The 22,272-nt window shown below is 44.5% G+C and overlaps 1 protein-coding gene across 3 annotated transcripts; it reads right to left on the bottom strand.

Annotated features, from left to right (window-relative positions):
- Positions 1-3,988: 3,988 nt before the first annotated feature.
- Cdk1 (cyclin dependent kinase 1) lies at positions 3,989-19,137 on the bottom strand. Of its 3 annotated transcripts, none has more exons than XM_006994208.4 (8): positions 19,026-19,137; positions 16,549-16,611; positions 12,657-12,813; positions 11,515-11,638; positions 8,806-8,976; positions 6,775-6,938; positions 6,544-6,685; positions 3,989-4,288 (listed from the first exon to the last, which is right to left on the bottom strand). In XM_006994208.4, the coding sequence occupies exons 2-8, from the start codon at positions 16,583-16,585 to the stop codon at positions 4,190-4,192; spliced, it is 894 nt and encodes a 297-aa protein (XP_006994270.1). In that variant the 5' UTR covers positions 16,586-16,611; positions 19,026-19,137; the 3' UTR covers positions 3,989-4,189. The 3 variants fall into 3 exon arrangements, with proteins under 3 accessions (XP_006994270.1, XP_076413157.1, XP_042121984.1); XM_076557042.1 differs by lacking the exon at positions 19,026-19,137 and adding an exon at positions 18,876-18,906; XM_042266050.2 differs by lacking the exon at positions 19,026-19,137 and adding an exon at positions 16,707-16,862.
- Between the last annotated feature and the right edge of the window lie 3,135 nt (positions 19,138-22,272).

Raw genomic sequence — 22,272 nt, 5'->3', positions numbered from 1 at the left:
AAGGTCTACCTGGGCCTCATAATGAGCTTAGGCAAGGGCAGCCTGGGGATGCAGCTCAGCATAGGAGATCACTTGGCTGGAATGCACAAGGCCCTGCGTTGGCTCCACAGTACTGCAAAAGGAAACGAAGCAAACGTAGACTCCTCCACAGGAACAGGTGTAATGGGGGAGACGTTTCTTCCCACTGCTTCAGTGCTGCTTTTCATTTCTCAAGATTATCACCAGCATCCTTGGAGCATTTGCTCTAATGCCCACCATGGGAACGGCCTGGCCTCTGTGACACTAGTGGCATCTTGGGTACATTTAACTGTCCCTAGTTTTCAGAACGGCTCCCCTTCGGCACTGGCACTATCACCCCCACATGCGTCCTCAGATGAGATATTGACAGCTCACACACTTGTTGCCCTCAAAACAAATTTCCAAAAACTGTTTCAAAGCCTATACATAGATAGAGAAGACATTGCTGATGAACTATGCGTTGACATTTGCATAATTAAATGCATGCACACATATTTCATCACTGGGTCACTTAGAGTTTAATGTGTCCTTAAACACATTGTTTTGCATTAAACCAAACAGCCGTTGGTGGCTAAGCAAAGAAATCGCTTTACGAAGCTTCACAAACACAAAGGACAGCAGAAACCCAAGGAATCCTTTAAGTCCATTTGATCCAAATGGAAAGTGGAGTGAAATATCTAACAGTATTAAAACCCCAGACAAAACATTGACATGAAACAGGAGGGCCTTATTTACCCCCATCCAAGCCCAAGGTAGCTGGGTAATTAGTTTTCTTTAAACAACAGCTTGCTTTGCTGACATCTCATTTTTCAGAAGCAGCTGTTAGCCAAAAATAGTCCTGTTTATTCACTCCCTAGAAGGCTGTTTTAAAAAGAGCTTCTTCTGGTAAAAATATTGCATCGTGTAATTGGAGACAACATGAAAAGTAGGACTTGATGTTTGTGTTCAAATAAGCATCTGCTTAAGTCCAGTTTTCCGTTTGTGAATAATCCTTTCATTTCATGCCATTAGGCACGCTAAATGATTAAGTCTTCCTTGTTTGGGGTCATGCTGGATTCCAGTAGGAGAAATTTCTCGAGGCTGTGTTCTTTGTTCTGGCACCAGGGACCAAATGTGTGTGATACTACCTGAGTACAGCTAGTATCTGTCTGGCACACAGTTGTAAGGAAGCTGGTTTGTCCTTGGTTATTATGAAGACAGAAAACTGCCCAGAGCACACATGGTGACTTACAGCTATAATCACAGTACCCAGGAGGTTGAGGCAGGATTACCTTGAGGTCAACCTGGCTGGTGCTGAAAGCCTTTCCAGCAAAACCCTCCAGCATCTGAGATCTAGTTGAGTCTTCAATCACCCTCTGAAGGAGGGTAAAGAATGAATTTCTAAGGAGTGCACAAGTTACTGATGACAACCGTACTTGGTCTCCGGCTTACTGTCCCCTTTTCAGCCTAATGTCTGGAAAAAAAAGGCCCATTCTACACAACCCTCTCAGATCTGACACTACCCTCTCTTCAGAAGTGGAGGTGGGTTCCAAACTGCAGTCTAGGCTGGTTGAGAACTCAGTGATCCTCCCTCCTACCTCCCTTTGACTGAAGTGTCTGTCTCATGTCCTTTGCTTCCATTGCTGACTACATACAACTTCCCTACAACTAAAGTTTGTCAGATTTAGAAACAATTTTCCATCGTTTTAAACCAGGAGCCAGAAAACCCAAGATCCATTTCCTGGATGTCTGTGTGGCCTTCTAATGAAGAAAACAAAGACTAATGTTATACAACATTGATAACGAGGAAGTGAGATTTACTGTTCGAAGTGGGTGAGGTACACCAAAGGCTGGGGTGGAAGGCACGTGACTGTTCTGAGGTTTTTGGCATGGGTAAGAATCCAGAAAGTTCAGCGGTCTCTAAGGTTGCAGGCAGGCAGATTTCTGTAAGTTCGAGGCCAGCCTGGTATACAAAGCGAGTTCCAGGACAGCTAGGGCTGGCACACAGAGAAACCCTACATCGAAATACCACCCAAAATCTCATTCTGTCTTCTGGGAAATTGTGATCATTTTATGTTCCGAGTCATTTTCCATTAGTGCTTACTCTTGATAAGTTTTTAAAGTCCAAAGCACTTCTAAAGCTGCTGGGATTGAAGCAGCCAACTCTCAGAATAAGAGTGTGGCTGTCCTGCTCGTGAAGACACTTGCCACCTCATGAGGGGCCAAGACCAACAGCTATGCTGTGGGCATGAAACCTCTATTATAAAGAACACGCTACGGTAGTCATTCTCATGGTCTCACATGGCAGCATGTTTATAGTCTGTAAACTGTCTGGAAATAGCATGCCACTCAGTCACCACTGAGGTGCCTTCCAAAAGCACTACAACTGCTTTTGTTACCCAGTTACTTCCGTAACAGAGCACACGGCTGAGATCATTTCAAGAGGACTGCCTCCAGACCATTGTACTTTATTTTCTTCTCTTCACTAATCAGTAGGTGCTACACAGGAACACTTCAAAATCTACAGGTCCTCTGAAAGGTAAATGAAGGACAACAGTATCTGAAGCTACCTACAACAGAAGCAATGCTCTATAAGCAATCTTAAAAGAAATTAAAGTACAATCTAACTTCAAGTGCTTCAAAATTGGAAGTTTTTAAGTCATTTAAATCATGTTGCGCTGATCATTGTGTTAGTCAGGACTCTTGAGATTAAATGTCAGAAACCCAATTCAAATTAAGTTAAGCATACAAAAACCTGAGGGGGAGGGAGGGGGGCCAAATCCCCAATTCATGCCCCTAAGGAAGATATTAGGAGGCTCAGGTTTTAAGGCAAATACTGCAGGAACCAGGGCCTATGACCAACCCTCACCCCAGGGCTCTTAAGTCACGAGCCCGGTTTACATCAGCAGCAGGAAAACGTCACTACCACAGGTTTCTGCAGCAAACAGCATTGGCCAACCACTGACTACTTACTGATCTGCCCAGGTTGGTCCTGTGAGTAGAGATGGGCAGCAACAGAGTTACAAAGCTCTAGGCTGGCCTCCAACACTGGAGCTCTCTAAACACACGAGAACGTTTCTGAAAACTGGAAGGACTGAAGACCTGTCTGGTGAACTCGTTCCCTCCAAGTGAGACAGACAGAAGAAGCCTCTAGAATTGAAGCATAATGCTACAGGGACTTCCCTGACTCCGGTGAAGCACAGGGGCCGAGTCTGAGCTACGGTAAACTGAGCCGGCTAAAGGAACAAACGAAACAAGTCTGTTCCATCTAGAGGAGCTCAGTCTTTTCAAGATCCCCCCAAGAGTAACCTAAAACATCTCAGCCTTTTACTTTAAAAAGAGCAGCAGACATTGCCTTTGACTACGAGCAGATACATCAGGCTGCTTCGAAGAACCACACTAGGCAACCTAACTAAACAATGTAATTCCCAAAGTGAGTAATTTCAGCTAAATATTTGGACAAGGACATTTTTAGACACTGCTAATAAACAACACTGTCAGAAGAGTTTAAGCAGTTTTCAAGTTAGGCTTGGAAGCCAAGGCCACCAGTCTAACCTACCTGACTGCGGCACAGGAGCCCAACTGGACAAACAGCTTTCACAGCAACTCCCTACAGTGCCCTTCCGCTCTGGACAGCCCTTGGTCTCTAGATGTAACTCAGCCCACTCTGGTGCACCTATCTGCTGGTTTTATGTTCCTGAAAGCCCTATAGATCTCAGATCTTGGGCCTTCTCATCCACACTTAAACACTGTAGAGAAAGTCTCTGCAGAGGCAGACTGTAGTTTCCTCATGGCAAGACACTGACAGGAAACTTAAATACCCTGAGGATGAAGGCATTACAAAGCACCATGAAACCTGAACTCAGCTCCTTCAGAACGCACGGTGGTCCCAGCGGCAGGAAGAGCTGAGTCCGGAATGATTCAGGTCTCCCAGTTCCCTGCAGCAACACTTTTACTTTCGTTACAGTAACAAACAGCCACCAGTGAGATCTACACATGTACAGAATTATTATATTTAAATTCATATGGAATAATATTTACATGTTAATTAAGTTATATGTATGAAATGAGGAAAGTCCAGGTGACGGTTTACAGACCAACAGAAGGAAAATATACAAGACAGGAAGGAAGAGAGCCAACAGCAAATGCCACTATCTGGCCCTGCCACAGCAGGCAGGACTGCCACAGAAAGCTACATCTTCTTAATCTGATTGTCCAAGTCATCAAAGTACGGGTGCTTCAGGGCCATTTTGCCAGAGATTCGCTTGGCAGGATCATAGACTAGCATTTTCTGGAGAGAAAAAGAAGAAACAAACTTAGAAAATAGCCCTTTAAAAACCCCACAAGCCTTATTAGCTTCTTCCAAGAGCGAGCCACATTCGTAATTTCAGTGAGTGCCTGCTTGGGGGAACAGCTTCAGCAACTCACTACCAAGCCTGCCCTCTATTTACCCCTCCAAGATGGTCAACTCACAGACCTTTGTTAGGAATTATAAGGTAATTATAGCCTCTGTTATAAATTGTAAGATAAGCACTCAGACAGCTTTAAAACCGAAACATAAATTTACAGATTATCTAGTTAATTATATCTCCCTTGAGAATTACATGTCCATCTGTTATTCACAACATTCCTGAAAAGGTGGTGATCAACTATTGTGTTTCATGATGTAGTGTCCAAATAACACTTGCCCAGGCCAACAAAGGAAAAAATCCACAATATGTTTCTATAAACACAGCTACAATAGATGGATTATTTACAGTAAACCAATTTATATACTCCAGAGAAAGTATTTGGTCTTAAATTTGTTCTTACATACTATCTTCAGAGAAAATGAACTCACTAACAGACCAAAAGCCCACTCCATCACGGCTAACGGGACTTTGAACTACAGTGTAGTGGAGGATGACCTTGAATCTCCTGATCCCCCCTGCCTCTACCTCCCAAAGGCTGGGATTATAGGCAGCTGCCACCACACCAGGTTTGTATGGTGCTAGAGACCGTAAACCCAAGGCTTCGTGCATGCTGGGCATAATACTGGCAGGGCTCCACCCTCAGGCCCTACAGATACTTTAGCTAACTAGTTACTATCTAAACTCATGCATTCATTCAGAATTGTATGAAGTCTTGGAGGACATGTCAGTTAATCCTCACAGCACAAGGGAGATATGCTGTAGTACTCTCCAGATTAAGACACCAAGTCTCTCAAGGACATTAAGAAACTTGTCCAAATCCGTAAATGTGGAAAAATAAACTGAAATCTGAAGCCAAGTCTAATCAATAATCCACAGTGGTTTCCAACTGGAAATGTTTGTTTCTCCAGGGTCTGCTAAGGATGCAGACATTGCTGAGTGTAGCACAGCAGTCTTCTGAGTGCAGAGGACAAGGACACTGTCACAATGTTCAGCGGGAGACAGGGCCACAGCAAGAATCAGCTAGTCCAGGGTGCCTCTCAACTGAGGAAACCGGTGTACAGAATTGACTTTTGTTAAGTGAAGTGGGGGAATTCTTTATGTTCAAAGACTGGAGAGCTAAGGGTAGAGCCCAGGAGAGTCCATGGCCAACCCCATGGAAACCTACCTCCATCCATGACCCACCAGCAGCAGAAAACAACAAACGAGAGCTGGTACCTTTAGACGTGACCAGCAGGCTGGGCCCAGAATACGGCAATGGTTCTAAGTTAACCAACACCACCAACACGCAAAGAGTGTGAAGACTGTGGAGTCTGGACAATCTGAGCTCCATCTGGTGGCACAATCTATAGATTGTGACGGAGCTGAAAGACCAACTGGAACACGTATTTGAGTCCTTCTAAAAATTAGAATTTAAACACAGCTCTACCTACAACAAATTCCCTAAAGCAGGCCTTTAACAAGTTTGTTCTTTGCAACATTTTTGTAAAGAAAATAACTGTTGCCAGGCGGTGGTGGGGCACGCCTTTAATCCCAGCACTCAGGAGGCAGAGGCAGGCGGATCTCTGTGAGTTCAAGGCCAGCCTGGGCTACCAAGTGAGTTCCAGGAAAGGCGCAAAGCTACACAGAGAAACCCTGTCTCGGAAAAAAAAAAAAAAAAAAAAAAAAAAAACTGCTAACTGGGTGCAGTAATGTAACTGAAGAAAAATCAAAATTCTGAGCCTTTCTAAGAGAAAACTAGGCCAGACCCAAGAACCGGAGTTTACACTATAAAAAGCCTGAATATCTATCTCAAAGTATCAAGCAGTTGTGAACGAAGTGCAGTATGAGAAACACACAACAGCCAGGAAGGAATCATTACAATTCAGCAGCGCACCCTCAACGGTGGAAAGTGGGAGCCCTGGCCTCTGCTACGGCGTACCCACTGCATCTACCAGTGAGCAGCAAAGGAGACAGTCTAACCCTGAAGTTACTCAGACCACGAGCACTGCACATCTCAAAGGCAGCTGTCCCCACAGGCATCTAACTCCAGGACTCTTCCTGCCCGAGTCCAGGACTGAGTATGTCCAGTCACCCCATGTGTCACTACGAACACCCAAGAGCACTCTGCTCAAACCATAAAGCACAGCTGGCTTACTGAGAGCAAATCCAAGCCGTTTTCATCCAGGTTCTTGACGTGGGAGGCGAGGCTCCCTGGCTTCCACTTGGGAAACGTGTTCTTGTAGTCCTGCAGAGACTCTACTTCTGGCCACACTTCATTGTTAGGAGTGCCCAGAGCTCTGAAAGAAAAACAAAATGCTATCACATACTTGGTGCCTTTGATTTAACCTTATAAGCTTTTAACAGCTCAGGCATAAAACACAATTACCTGAAAATCCTGAAGAGCTGGTCAATCTCCGAGTCACCATGGAAAAGCGGCTTCTTAGTGGCCAGTTCTGCAAATATGGTGCCTATACTCCAGATATCAACAGGGGTGGAGTAGCGGGCTGATCCCAGCAACACTTCTGGAGATCGGTACCACAGTGTCACTACCTGGTACAAGATGGAGCACACATAGTCAACGTTCCTTATACAGCTGCTTCACTGGGTTGTCTTTTAGAAAGCCGTGCAGGCCTCACCAGGAATGTAAGTCAATTAACTATTTACAAAATACTTAGCTGAAGCTAATTAGTTTATTTCTGAGTTCTGCTCATTAGTGGGTAAAAACCATAAACTTGCTTTTCAAATCACTGAAGTAGAAGGATCAAAGTAGCTACGGCCTGGCTGGGCTTGGTAGCATCCACCCGTAATCCCAGCACTTCAGCACTCAGGAGGCAGAGGCAGGCAAGATCTGTGAGTTCCAGGCCAGCCTGGTCTACAAAGTGAGTCCCAGGCTAGCCAGAGCTCCATAGTGAGACCCTACAGTCTCAAAAACAAACAAAAAACCAGCTTGATATGTTCCAAAAAACTTAAAGCAGGAAAAACACTGAATAAATAATAGATAGTTTAGGAATGGTACTGTACAAAGTGCAAGTCTTGTTTATGTTAACATAGCAACTAAAATTAACTCAGAAACATGAGAAAAAAAAATTAGTGATTAGTGATTCAGAACTAGTTAACCATAGTACATTCATCAATATAGTGACTCTATGACCTGGAAGAACAATGCTAATGAGGTCAACAGCAGCTATAGCCAAGGAAAAAAAAATTCATCTAAGTGTGAAAAACAAAAAGGAAGAAACAAGACAGGCTGAGAGAGCAGGCAGCTGAGTGGAGCTTGCCTATCAAGTAGCATGTAAGGATCTGAGCCCCAGCACGGCATTCACCAGGCACACAAGTGCCCACTCATGATCTCAGCACCCGAGAGGCAGAGGTAGTCTTCACCATCACCCAAAGAATTTGAGGCCAGCCAGGGCTCCAGGAGACCCTGCCTCAAAAACCAAAAGAAACAAGGCAGGAAAGGGACAAGGGTCTGGTCACCTGACACCATGGACTCCACGTTCACAACTCCCCAGGCGTCAATGTTCTTGCACTATACAAGTCACTGCCCTTTCAGACACACCTGAGGAACCCAGTCTAGTGATGCAGACTCTAATCCCAGCTCCCGGGAGGGGAGGATTCACAAGTCCAAAGCCTATCTGGTCCAGTGACTTCAAGGACAGCCAGGGAAACTTCCTCAAAGTAAGAGGAACACAGTTCAGGGGTAGAACACTTGCCTGGTATGTGTGAGACCCTAGGTTCAAGCCCCACTGTGGAGGAAAATCAACCAACCAACCAACCAATGAAATGCCAACCATTTGGCAGTGACGAAGCACTTGACTAACATGTGCAGGACTAGGGCTATAAACTCCCTACCTCGGGGCTAGAGAGATGGCTCAGAGGTTAATAGCCCTGGCTGTTCTTCCAGAAGTTCTAAGTTCAATTCCCAGCAACCACATGGTGGCTCACAACCATCTGTAATGAGATCTGATGCCCTCTTCTGGCCATGCAGACATACATGCTATATACATAATAAATAAATAAATCTAAAAAGAAAACAAAAAAAACCCCTCCCCCCTCCCTCCCTCAACTATATAGTTACTGACTCCTAAATGTATCAGAATAATAGATACCTCACACAGTAAAACCTGCCTCTTAATTGATCTGATGACCCTCTAGCAGGGTCCAATCAGGAGGAACCACAGCTCTGGGAAAGACCAATATAAACAAGTAAGAACTCCAAAAGCTACAGTAAGCCCTCACTTCTGTGAGGCCTCTCCAGGAATCTCCCCTGATAAAACACGCCTAAAGTTTCAGTGTGAAAATATCTGTATTTCACATACACTCGAGTGACTTCAGAGGCTAGAAGAATAAACGGATACTACCAGAGCAGAAACTTTTCTCACCCAAGCAGTTCTTTCTTGGCAGCCACCCAGCTCACCTCGTGTGTGTACACTCTAATCGGTATCCCAAAAGCTCTGGCCAGGCCAAAATCAGCCAGTTTGATTGTTCCTTTGTCATCGATCAATAGATTCTGAGGTTTCAAGTCTCTGTGAAGAACTCTTCGGGAGTGACAAAACACAATCCCCTGGAGGATTTGGTACAGGTAGCTCTAGAAAAAAACAAGTCAGAAATTTAACCATGCCACAGGACTCTGAAATGATCACTGTTTCTGAAGAAATTATGCCGCAGAGAAATAATTTAACTACGAAAAGACCTTTCAGGCACCTTTCCACCACCATAAGCTCTGGGCAGGAAACCTGTCCATACAGTGTAAGTGTATGGAAGGATGTACCTAGACCCACGGGAGCATTTAAGCTTGTGTCCCCAGTCTCCCAGTCACAAGTTAGCCTCCTGCAGAGAAGTTTCCACACACGCACATCAAGTGCTTCCTTCTGGAATACAGTTGCTCTTTCTCATTTCTCTCACTCTACACATGCACTTCCTCTTTGGAGACATCTGACTGACTGCAAGTTTGAAATGGGAAAATATGTAAAACAGATAAAACTCGTGTGTGTGTGTGTGTGTGTGTGTGTGTGTGTGTGTGTGTACACTCGACTATGTTTGCCCATGCAGGTACCAGGGCAGAGGTGGAAGTCTGTCTTCTGCTATTACTTCCACCTTAGTTTTTGAGGTAGCATCTCTCACTAAACCTGAAGTTCGCCATTCTGGCCAAACTGGCTGGTCAGTACACCCCTGGGACACACCCCCTTCTCTTCTGCCCTTTATAGATGTACCCACTGCCACACCTGACTCGTACAGATGCTGGGAACCAGAACCCAAGTCCTCAGGCTTACAACAGAAGCATTCCCCCACTGAGATGTCCCTAAAGCCTCACAATCTAGTTCTGAAAACAAAATGAGTCTTTGTGTTACAAAACAAAATGAAAATGGGGGGGGGCAGAAAAATATTGACATTATTCTAATACATCTGATCTAGTATATTATCTTCAACAAGGCATAAAACTAAAACAAAGTACAAAAGCCATTAAGAATATTGTGATGGGTAGTTTTATGTCAACTTAACACAAGCTAGTCACTGGAGAAGAGGGAGCTTCAATTGAGAAAAAAACGCCTCCATAAGGTCAGGCTGTAGGCAAGCCTGTAGGGCATTTTCCTGATTAAGTGATTGATGTTGGAGCCCAGACCATTCTGGGTGGGTCCATCCCTGAGCTAACATATATGGTCCTTGGTTCTATAAGAAAGCAGGCTGGGGGTTGGGGATTTAGCTCAGTGGTAGAGCGCTTGCCTAGCAAACGCAAGGCCCTGGGTTCGGTCCTCAGCTTCGGGGATAAAAAAAAAAGAAAGCAGGCTGAACAGGCCATGAGGAATAAGCCAGTAAACAGCACTCCTCTATGGCCTCTGCATCAGCTCCTGCCTCCAGGTTCCTGCCCTGTCTTCCTTCAGTGATGGACTGTCAGCAAAATAAACCCTTTCCTCCCCAGGTTGCTTTGGTCATGGTGTTTCATCACAGCAATAGTAACCCTAAGACATACATAATATAAAACATTGGCAATGGTGGGCACCACTAACAAATTAAAGTGAGAAAAAAAGCAAGGGAAGGAATTATCATTGTGTTACTAAAAAGACCTTTTAAATTATTGAACAATATCGTAATATAGAAAGATCAGTGAGTATGAATAGGCTATGCATAAATCATGTTAAATATCAAATAAATAACTATAATAAGCCCCTTTACATAAACTACTGAGACTATTTAAAAGATACATACAATCAAATTTGGGTAATGATATAATAAAATAACTGATTTTTAGAGGTCATATGGTCCTATCTGCCAAGATCTTAAATATAAACACATATATTCCATTTTATTCCAGTCCAAGAATTCATCTCAACGGTGACATAAAGAGGTGGACTCAGTGGCACAAGCCTACGATCCCCACACTTGGGAGACAGAGGCTGGAGGATGGGAATTCCAGGGCAGCCCCTACTGCACATAAAGACAATCACTGCAGCATGGTCCACAAGAACAGCAATCACTAAATTAGGAAGTCACAGAAATGGCAAAAAATGGAAATGGTTTAATAATGGTTATTAAACCATTCATGAAACAGAAATAAAAAGGCCAACTAATGTGTGTGCAATACATATACAGAGATGATCCCATTCTTTATATACATACAAAGTCAACATGACAGTGTCTCCAAGAAAGCAGATGGTAGCTCAGTATAAAAATAAAGCTGGTTTAAGGTTAACACACCTTTACCTTAGACATTTAAAATCTATCTACATACATTTGCTGAGAAAAATGCTTGCCTAATTATGCACAATGCCCTGGGTTCAATACCCAGCACCACAAAGAATGATATGATATATATACATTTATAATTTAACTGAAATACAATGTTTACATTAACCAAAACGTATTCTTCACAGAATAAGACCACTGAGCCTCAGCCATGGCATATTCTGTCTCCAGCAATGTAATACATCGTCTATAGTATGGTGTCTACTCTCCACTCCACAACTGTCTGGTAATAAAATAAGCACGAGATGATCTGTGTGGGGAAAAAATAAAACCCTCTCTACTTCTATTCCCTTACAGGGTTTCCAACATTCACCCACAAAACACAAGGATAAGCCCCACACTCAGAGTGCATAAGTATTTATAAAAGCATGTAAAGCCTTACCTTAACGAGTGAAGAATCCATGAACTGACCAGGGGGGATAGAATCCAAGTACTTCTTGAGATCCATGGACAGGAATTCAAAAATGAGATACAACCTGGAGTCCTGCATGAGCACATCCTGAAGACTGAGCAGAAAAACTGTGCGTGAGAGTCCAGCAAATACCTCAGCCCTCGCGCTTTCCCCAAGTACAACTGCTTCTGAGAACTTCACGATGATCAGGAGCTTCTCATAAACTACCTTCACACTGAAGACTTGAGGAAGGCATTTCAGGACAGTAATTTATGTCTTCCTGTACATCCTGTCTTTGTCCCTCAGCTCGTCTTTCATTGAGATAAATTAACTATGGACATTAAAGTTGAACCTAACTGTAACAGCTGTTCCCTATTCCCAGCCCCAGCACAATAGTTAGACCCAAGACAAGAGTAGAGGACTGTCACCCCAACTAACAGAGGCAGAAGCTAGGATGTTAAGGCAGAGGATCTCTAAATTCAAAGACTGCCCAGGCTACAGAGTGAGTACAAGGCCAACCTGGGTAATTTTGTGAGATCCTGTCTCAATTTAAATTTAAAGAGGGCTGGAGACTGGGTGAGGTGGTGTAAAAGCCCACAGTCCCAGCACTTGAGGCTGTTGGAGGACAGGCTGAGTGAGCCAGAGTAAAATCTTGTCTAAAAAATTCAAAACCCCAAAACTAAGACAGCCTGGATACAGCTCAGTGGCAGAGCACTCTCTTAGCATGCCCAAAGCCCTGGGTCCAGTACCTAGTACCACCAGAAATTCAAATGAACCACTAGACCACTTCCTCCAAGACCCAGTCCAAATGAGTCAATAAAAAAGTAAAACATTGTCCCCCGCTCAGCCCTAGCTACGTGTGTAAAGGGCCTGTGGAGAGCTGGGCTCTGAATAGGGGCTGACAAAGGTCCTCAAGGAGCAGCTACCATGCCTGCTCCTCCAGACAACGCCAGTTCTCAGCACCATGTCTGGAATTCTTTGAACAGGCTGTTCTCTATCTCCTAGTATCATAATCAACAAAAATAAACAGGACTCTATCCCAACTCCACCCGGAAACTAAGCAGATGTAAAAATTCCCACATTAAGGTTGATCTGAAGTAGCATGGGGAGAATTTAATTCAGACATAGCACACCTGACTATATTTGGATGGCGAAGTTCTTTTAACAGAGAAATTTCCCGAATCGCAGTACTAGGCACTCCTTCTTCCTCACTTTCAAGTCTGATTTTCTTCATGGCCACTATCTGGCCAGTAGTCCTGTGTCTACCCTTATACACCACACCATAAGTACCTGAAATGAAGCAAAGAGATTTTTTAAAGTGAACCCTTAAGGTGTCACATGATAGATATGCCTGCTGTGTGACCAGACAGGAGGTCACCTCACACAAACTTAAAACTTTCACTACTTCCAAAAAGAAACCTACCATACCCATAGCTTAAGAATAAAACTCTGGGGTCACCCAAGTCTCCCCAGTTAAGTTTCTTTCATGAGCCAGCACATCAACATTAGGAAGTGGATCTCCTACAGGCTGAAATTCACCAGTCAAATATCCTGCATGCAATTAAAACACTGAGTAAACGGAAGCTCAGAAAACAGTCCCTAGGAGGCACCGTGACACTCAGAAAACTGCAATGATGTATGCTTTCCATGACACTTTTACACATCTCAAAATGTAGTCAACACTCCTCACCCAGCACAGAGAAACAGAGACGAATACCACACATTTTTATGAAGACCAATAAAACTGCTACTGCTACAGTAGCAAGCCTGCCTCCAGTTGGGAATGTTGAAAACACCAACCTGAGTGTCACATGAACAGCATAACAGTAAGAAGAGACAGTGGGGTGTGGCCGGCACAGCAAGCCGGACTAATGACCCAGCTCACACCTGTGCTGCATGCACTTCCCAGGTATCACAGGCACCTTCTAAACTCGGGTCCAGTTGAAGAGGTACTAAACTCCCTGGGTATCTATATACAACTTTGTTGGACAGCTTTTCATGGCATCAGTATGACTTCAAAAATGGCTAGAACACCAGGCCTGGTGACACACAGCTGTAATCATAGCTACTTGAAAGGCTAAAGCCTGGACAACTTAGTGAGACTTGCCTCAAGAGACAAAGATCCCAGCATGGTGTGTATGTCTGCAATCCTATCACCTGGACTAGAGCAGTTTCTTCTCAATGTCTAAGCCACAGCTCTTATTGGTTCCAAGACTCTGCCCCAATGACCAACTGCTTAGAATACTAAGCAGTTTGCTCAGCAGCAAGTGGACACCCACATGGTATCTGTGCCAGCATTTTTTTTAAATTCCAGGACAGTATGTTTTCCTAACAATTCAGTCATTTTAATGATATTATTTCAAATAAAATCCTATTTTGACCAAATGCTAGGTGACTTTGAATAACCAAAATATTCCAGCTAAAAAGCACTGACTACATTTTTTCTGCAAAGCTGCAGGAAATCTCTGCACTCACATGTTCCTTGAGGGTGGATATCTAACTGGTATGAAGCACACAGCAGCTAAGCCATTACCAAGATGACATTGTCTGGGCAGTCTCACTTAGCAAGTTTTATCACAATCCAATAAAAAATTATTAATTCTGAATTCCTACAGCATTTTCTGTTTCCTCCCAGTGTACTACTTCAATCCTGGAATCATGTGCAGAACTAAGTCATGAGTAGAGCCAACACTCAGTCAACATTGATTCTTAGACAACACAGAATTGTGTTGACATGGCTCTTCTCAATGAATGTCTGCAATAGGGCTAAACAAAGCACAACCACTTCACTTGTCAATCACTGAACACTAGTTATGAAATAAACATGTTTTTGATTCAGAAGTATTTTAAATCATTTAATAATGGGGGGGGGGCAGGTATCAAACAAGGCTGGAGAGATGTCTCAGGGTGAGAATTCACACTGCCCTTGCAGAGGACCAGTACCTATACGAGACAATTCACAACCACCTGTAACTCCAGTTCCAGAGTGGCCAACACCTGGCCTCCGTGGACTCTGCATACCTGTACAAACCCACACTCAGACAACTATATACACTTCATTTTTAAAAGGATCGTACAGTAAAAGCGAGCGTAAGATCTCAGCTACCCTGGGGGTAAAGGCCCAATAGCACTGAGTGGTAAAAGACACGAATCCTCACAAATGTTTCTGGAGTGCTTACTAAATGCCAAGGAAGCCTCCACCAACCAGTGTAGACAGCTATGTGAGTTGAAGACTGTCTTGCTGGGCACGGTGGCCAACAATACGCAGGTGACTAAGTAAGAAAACACTAACGTGGTAGAGACATATCTTCTATCTTATCCACAGGCTCGACCACGTAGCTGGTATTATTAGCACAAGAAAATTCTATGTGGACAAGATCACCTAGTTTTCAAATTATTTCAACAAGTCAGCTTTTCAGCACAGCCTACACAGAACCCAAGACAGCCAGATACAAAGGAGCAGACAAGCCTCTAGGTCGGAGAAGAGTTCAGGAAAGCAGGTGAAAGTGCTCCGGTACCTGAGCAGTGAGAGATGTCGGGGCCTCAGCCTTTGTGGAGCTTAAACCTGGAGCAACTAAACGGAATACTGAGGGGGAAACAAGCAAATTCCTTCAACTTAGAGCCTTGGTTCTCAACGTGTGGGTCGAGACCCCTTTAGGGTTGAACCACTCTTTCACAGGGGTCACCTAAGACTACGGGAAACAGACATTCACACAATTCACAACAGCAGCAAAACTACAGTTGTGAAGTAGCAGCTGTATTAAAAGGTCGCAGCATTAGGACAGTTGAGGAGCACTGAACTAGCACGAGTTGAAAAGAGAAGCCAGCATGGGATGGCTTTAGATAGCCCTATCTGAGGGGGTCAAAGAATCCAATGGGAGAGGCAGGTGGCAGCAGATGAGGCTGCTGAGAGGGTGGTTACCGTGTAAGGAGACCACTGTGGAGACGATGGTCCCATTAAGACAGAAACCCCCAACTCCCATCTGAACACTACGTGGCTTACTAAATTCCCTGCCTTGGTTTTAATACCCTGTGTAAGTGGGGTCTCTGAACACAATGCAAATGAAAATGGTCCTCAACAGAACCCACAGAGAAACAAGCTCCATCGTTTGCTCCTGGAGAGCTAAGAATAACGTCTCGACTCCTAGGTAGAAATATGGAAATTCTGTTGCAGGGAGAAAAAAAAGAAAGAAATAGGAAAGGGTTATTTTCATCCCTCATTTATGCCACATGGGCCTAAGCATTGTTCAAAATACTCCAGAAAGGAACTGAACAACACATGAAAGCCACGAAGTTTAAGCCATTCTTGCCCATGGTAACCACAGAGAAAATCATTCAGCTTAGTTTGTCAATTACTGTACCTAGTTTACATACAACTTAGTCTAATATTTAGAATTAATTAAGACTAAAAGTATATTGTGAAATTAGCATAATTCTACTCCCCAAAACACACATACAAGCTATCAGTACTGTTTCCGAAACACAGGCATCCAGGTGTTCAGTACCAGAAGTGAGACCAGCTCAGTGGTCTAGTGTGTGAGGCCCTATGGTCTCAAGGATTCAGAATAATTTAAATTCTCTTGAATGAGAATGGTTTAGGTTATAAGTAAACTATGTCTTGCTGTGGCTGTGACAAACACCCAGACAAAGACAACCTAAGGAAGGGTTTGTTTGGACTCGGAGTCTGGGTCACAGTCCAGCAGCAGCAGCAGGAACACAAGGCAGCTGAGAGTGAGGTTTACTAAGGCTTAGCTCCTTCTCTCCATTTATAGTCCAGGATCTCAGCCAGGGCGTGGGGCCCACAATGGGAGGAAGACCCTGCCCACTTCAATAGAGTTGAGATAATCCCCTACAGGAGTAACTCAAGAGTGATTCCAGATTCTGTTAAGGAGACCACTAACAACAACTGTAACAGTGTGCTAATGCACATAAGTACAAATACATCAATGAGCGCACTTAATGTTTTTGTGTTACACAGGAGCACTCATGAATTGTTTTCAAAAACTTTATACTAAAACCACTCACCTTCTCCAATTTTCTCTATTTTGATATAGTCTTCCATAGTTACTCAACAGGTTATGATGGACCCTAAAATAAGAGCAAACACTGGTGTGATTACAAATTGTCTTCCACAGTGCCTTCTGCATAGCCCATAAATATGCTATTATATCAAAACATATTACCAGGGTTTAGCTACTCTTGCAGTAGCTCTCTGAGCCTTCTCGGCTCCCAAGACATTGCGTTTGCATATTCTATACAGCATAGTATTTGGCCTCTTCACATTTCACAAATCAAGCCCGCCTGGTGAGAAAGGCCTGTCATCCCGGCTACTGAGGCGGCTGATACAGAAGGATGAAAAGTTAAAGGCTGTCTAGAACAACTTAGTGACACTATGTCTCAAAATTAAAAAAAAAGAAACGCATAAAGCCTTGGGTTTGACTTCTAGGACTGTAAGTTTCAAAAAAAAAAAAAAAAACCAGAATAGTGATTTTAACGCCAATACATGCTAATTCTACCCAACTATTTCAAGACACACTGCTACTGTACTAAATTTGTACCGTTTTAATTTTCTGAAAATCGTAAGAATCTACGAAAAGGATGTCATGCCTGATGTAACCATAGCACAAGGAAAGCTGAAGCAGAAGAGCAGGTTCAAGGCCACCCTCTGGCCTAGTTTACTGCAACACTGTCTCAAAAAGAAAGGATGTGCCACCTTCCCTAAAGTACAACCACTAGAAAGAGCATTTGTTCTTTATACAAGCATGTGTTTATATTACAAGCATCCAGTTTACTTGAGCAGCAGGAATGTTTTTAGCCACTCAAGTGAACTGAGTGCCTTTTAAAAAGCAGCCACAGACAATCCCACTCAAGACACTCCAAGGGAAACGTGCTGGCTAATTTTATGTCAGTGTGACACCAGCTAAAGTCATCCGAGAGGAGGGGACCTCAATTAAGAAAATGCTTCCCCAAGATGGGGGCTGCAGGCAAGCCCGTAGAGCATTTTCTTAGTCTTGACCGGAAGGGCCCAGATCATTGTAGGTGGTGCCATCCCTGGTATCCCATGGTCCTGGGTTCTATGAAAAGGCAGGCTGAGCGAGCCGTAAGAAAAGAAAAGAGAAAAAAAAAGCTAGTCAGCAGCATTCCTTCATGGTCTCTATACAGCAGGCCCTGCCTCTAGGTTCCTGCCCTGTTTGAATTCCTTTCCTGACTTCCTGTGATGATGAACTGTGATGTGGAAGGTAAAAGTCAAAGAAACCCTTTCCTCCCCAAAATGCTTTGGCCACAGTGTTTCATCACAGCCATAATCCCAAGGCAGTGTATTTGTACAAAATTCTAATCACACTTGCAAAGCGTCACCAACAAAAGAAAAAAAAAAAATCCTCGCCTCAAAGAATGGTGGGAAAAAAGCTAAGCACCTTTGCCGTGAAAGCCCTTTGCCACAGATCACCGAAGAGCTGACATTTTGTGAGTTCTGTTCCTCACGGATTCCTTTCCCAAGTAAAATGAATCCCGTGGAGTGTGGTAGCACAAGGAGTCAGTCAGTAGCTCAAAAAAAAATCTCAGCGATGCGTATTTTTATGAAATTACAATGGACATTTAAAAAAATCCCTTTTCTTCAATAATGCCTACGTCGTATAACTATAGAACATGAAAACTTTCCAGCCCCTTTTGTGCATACAGCTAAGAGTTAACGCGTCTTCAAAGCTGGCTCATTTCCTTCCAACATTTTCCAGGCTCCTGGGGCTGGAGCTATGAGCTGCCCAGTGCACCTCTCTAGACCAGACCTCCAAGTAGTGGGGGGATGGTGATGTGCACACCAGAACCTTCAGTAGTCGCTAATTTTTTTTTTTTTTTTAAGACGACGGATGTTAAAGCATCACTGTTTCTACGTCTCGGCCGTTCTTAGCCTGGGTACCGTCTGTGCCTGTCTACAAACGGAGACAACTAAAAACACAAAGAACGATCCCAGGTTCTTCCTTGGCTCTGGACCTCGATAGCAATGCTTTTAAACGACCACGGAGCAGTCTCGGCCTCAGTACCCACGGAGGGCCTCTGACGTGGTGCAGCAGCCTAGCTCAGCCCCGGCGACCGACAGGGCCTGGGACCCGGCTTGGCACCCCGCCCACCCCCGGGGCTCCAGCGAGGCCCTGCGGCTCTGCAGGGACCCGGGGTTCGCCTGAGGCCCTGCACGTCCGCGGGGACCCCGGGCTCAGGGGAAGCCCTGCCCTTCCACAGGGGGGGGGACCCCCGGGCTCACGGGAGGCCCTACCCGTCCACAGGGGGACCCCCGGGCTCACGGGAGGCCCTACCCGTCCACAGGGGGACCCAGCCGGGCTCAGCGGAGGCCCTACCCGTCCACAGGAGACCACGTCCTCACGTGGAGGCCCCACCCGCCCACAAGGGGACCCTGGATGCCGTGCCCCGTCCACGGGGGGTCCCCCCGGGCTCACGCGGAGGCCCCGCAGGCCCTGCCCGTACCCGGCCCGCCTCACACGCCATACCTCCCTGGTTCCCGCGGCCGCCACACCGCAGTTCCGGACTGCGCGGAAGCAGCGACTCCGGGAGCTCCGAGGCCGAGTGCCAGCAGTTTCAAACTCACCGCGATAAAGCGCCTGGGATCCACCAATCAGGGTCCCCGTAGACGTTCAAAGGAGCCAATCACAGCCGAGCTACCATGGGGCGGGGCTGCCTGGGAGCCCAGAGCGCGAAAGGCAGCGGAAACCGCGGCTGGAGGAAAAGCAGGAGGGCGGGCGCCAACTGACTCCGAGCTCGGCTTTCCCTCCAGGGTCGTCCTACTGTTTCTGGACAATCCGACCTAATTTTTTTTTCCCCTCTCTCTCGATCTCCTCTCTTTTGTAATTTCCCTCCAGGAGTAACACCATTCAAATGTATTAAATTGAAATAGCTAGCCACAAAAGTGATATTGCCTTAATGTAGAGAGTCTCTTACTTTTGCTGCTAACATTTAAAACTGCTTTTCAAATATATATATATATATATATTCCGCCTTTAATCCCAGCACATGCATGAACAGGAAGACCTCTTGAGTTCCAGGCCAGCCTGGTCTACAGAGCGACGAGCTCCAGAACAGCCTACACAGAGAACCCCTGTCTTGAAAAACAAAAACAGTGTATATATGTTTGTGGTGTGTGTGTGTGTGTGTGTGTGTGTGTGTGTGTGTGTGTGTGTGCACAATATTAAGTTTCATTATGAAATTTCCAAATAATATTGGTCTTGGTTAATTCTCCTCAACCCTTCTCCTGGTCCCCTCACCATCTAAGGGCACATGCCCCACCTCACCCCCAGCCATCTATGTCACTATTGCCAGCCCCAGGAGACTCTACTTTTTCCCCTATGGAAAAGAGCTTCTACACACACTCACATATGAACATTATATGTTCCTGCAGATTTCACTGGTGGTGGTTTTACTTTTCTCTTATTTATTTATTTATTTATTTATTTATTTATTTATTTATTTATTTATTATGTATACAGTATTCTATCTGCATGTATGCCTGCACACCAGAAGAAGGCATCAGATCTCATTATGGTTGTGAGCTACCATGTGGTTGCTGGGAATTGAACTCAAGACCTCTGGAAGAGCAGGCAGTGTTCTTAACCTCTGAGCCACCTCTCCAGCCCGATGGTGGTTTTTTAAATGAGTGATTAGGTGGACAGCAGAAGGATCACATCTAAAGTACCTTGACGAGATGATGGAACACTGAATGACGTCCTCAAAAATGCAAAGAAAAATGCCTGTCTGTCTCTGTGATGTTATACATATGTACCCACGCTTTGCTTTTATATTGTGTATAAAATGTTAAAATATCAAGTGTTTTAAAATATCGCCACATAAGAATTTTAAATATCCCTTAAAAAGCCAAACTGCACAATGCTAAGAACAAACAAAAAGGCATCTATTTTCTACGCTCTAACAAAAGCCGTAACTCATCACCACCCTCCAACCGCGTGCCTCAAAGGGGATCCGCTCCACCTTGAAAAGATTTTTCTTTTCTTTCTTTTTCAAGACACTGTTTCTCTGTGTAATAGCCCTGGCTGTCCTGGAACTTACTTTTGCAGACCAGGCTGGCCTTGAACTCACAGAGATGTGACTGTCTCTGAGTGCTGGGATTAAAGGCGTGCACCAGCATGCCCTGCTGAAAAGATTCTTAACTCTTCGAGAAAATAAAGCAGTGCGATATGGGGCTGGAGAGATGGCTCAGCAGTTAAGAGCGTTTGTTGCACAATCATGAGGATTTGAATTCAGATCCCATTACCAACAAAACAAGCCACGCATCCTGTAAATGCCTATAATTCCAGCTCCAAGGAACTCATGCTCTCTCCTCACCTCCCTATGTTTGCACAGGCATGCAGACCCACACACATCCCATACATACACACACACACACACACACACACACACACACACACACACATGCATATACCCACACACAAATAAATATTTTTAAAAACCAGAATGACAAAGCTGAGGATAATGAGAGACAACCTAGGATGGAGTTGTCTTTGCCTAGACTTCATAAGAAGAGGAAAGTGGATTGCAGCACCTGTCTATTAGAAGATCTGTATTAGGATGAAGAATAAGCCAGTTTAGACATGCAGGGTTTTTTTTGTTGAAAAATTTTTTTCATACAAAATACTTTGATCATGTTTTTCCTCTTCCCCAGTTTATATCAGATCATCCCCAATTCCCTACTCACCCAATTTTATGCGCTTGCTCTCTCCACCCCCACCGCCACCCCACCCCCCATGGAAGAAAATCTGCTGCTTAAGTCTGCTTCGTTATGGCAGCTCAGAAGAAGTCTAAGTCAATTATCTGGTTTCTTTGTGTTTTGTTTTTAAAGGAGAACAGTTTGAGAAACATTTGCTTGAAAACATATGAAAGAAATAGTCCCTATATAAAATAGCCAGGCGTGGTGACACACATCTTTAATCCCAGCACTTGGGAGGCAGAGGCAGGTGGATCTCTGAGCTCAAGGCCAGCCTGGTCTACAGAGCAAGTTCCAGGACAGCCAGCGCTACACGGAGAAACAAAAATAAAAAACAAAAACACAAACAAACAAAAGAATGGGGTCTTCGGGGGGATAAGATGTAGCTCGGTTATGTGGTGCTTGCTTATCATGCACAAGGCCTCATGTTCTAGTCCTGCACCCCACCCCCTCCAAAAGCAGAACTCAGAGAAACATATATGCATGGAAAGAAACCTCTGAGAAGAGAAACTGTGAACTCTGTGAGTGTAAGGCCAGCCTGGTTTACAGAGCAAGTTCCAAGACAGCCAGGGCAGATAGATAGATAGATAGATAGATAGATAGATAGATAGATAGATAGATGGATGGATGGATGGATGGATGGATGGATGGATGGATGGATGGGTGGGTGGGTGGGTGGGTGGGTGGGTGGGTGGGTGGGTGGGTGGGTGGGTGGGTGGATGGATGGATGGATGGATGGATGGATGGATGGATGGATAGATAGATAGATAGATAGATAGATAGATAGATAGATAGATAGATAAGGGACTTGAACTATAATTACTTACATGTAGCCTATACATACCTCCCAACTATTTAAATCATCTCTAGTTTGTTTGTGATACATAACACACTGTAAATACCTTGAAAACAGTTGTTGTGCTCAATTGCCTAGGGAAGGATGACAGGAAAGATGTCTTCCAGTAATTTGAATCTGTGATTGTTTGTCTTCCAATGCTTTCAGGAGGTTTGTTTTGGTTTTG

Source organism: Peromyscus maniculatus, chromosome 21 (genome assembly GCF_049852395.1).
Source record: "Peromyscus maniculatus bairdii isolate BWxNUB_F1_BW_parent chromosome 21, HU_Pman_BW_mat_3.1, whole genome shotgun sequence".
Taxonomy (NCBI): domain Eukaryota; kingdom Metazoa; phylum Chordata; class Mammalia; order Rodentia; family Cricetidae; genus Peromyscus; species Peromyscus maniculatus.
Note: the sequence above shows the minus strand (reverse complement) of the source record. Positions and strands in the feature narration are given on the sequence as shown.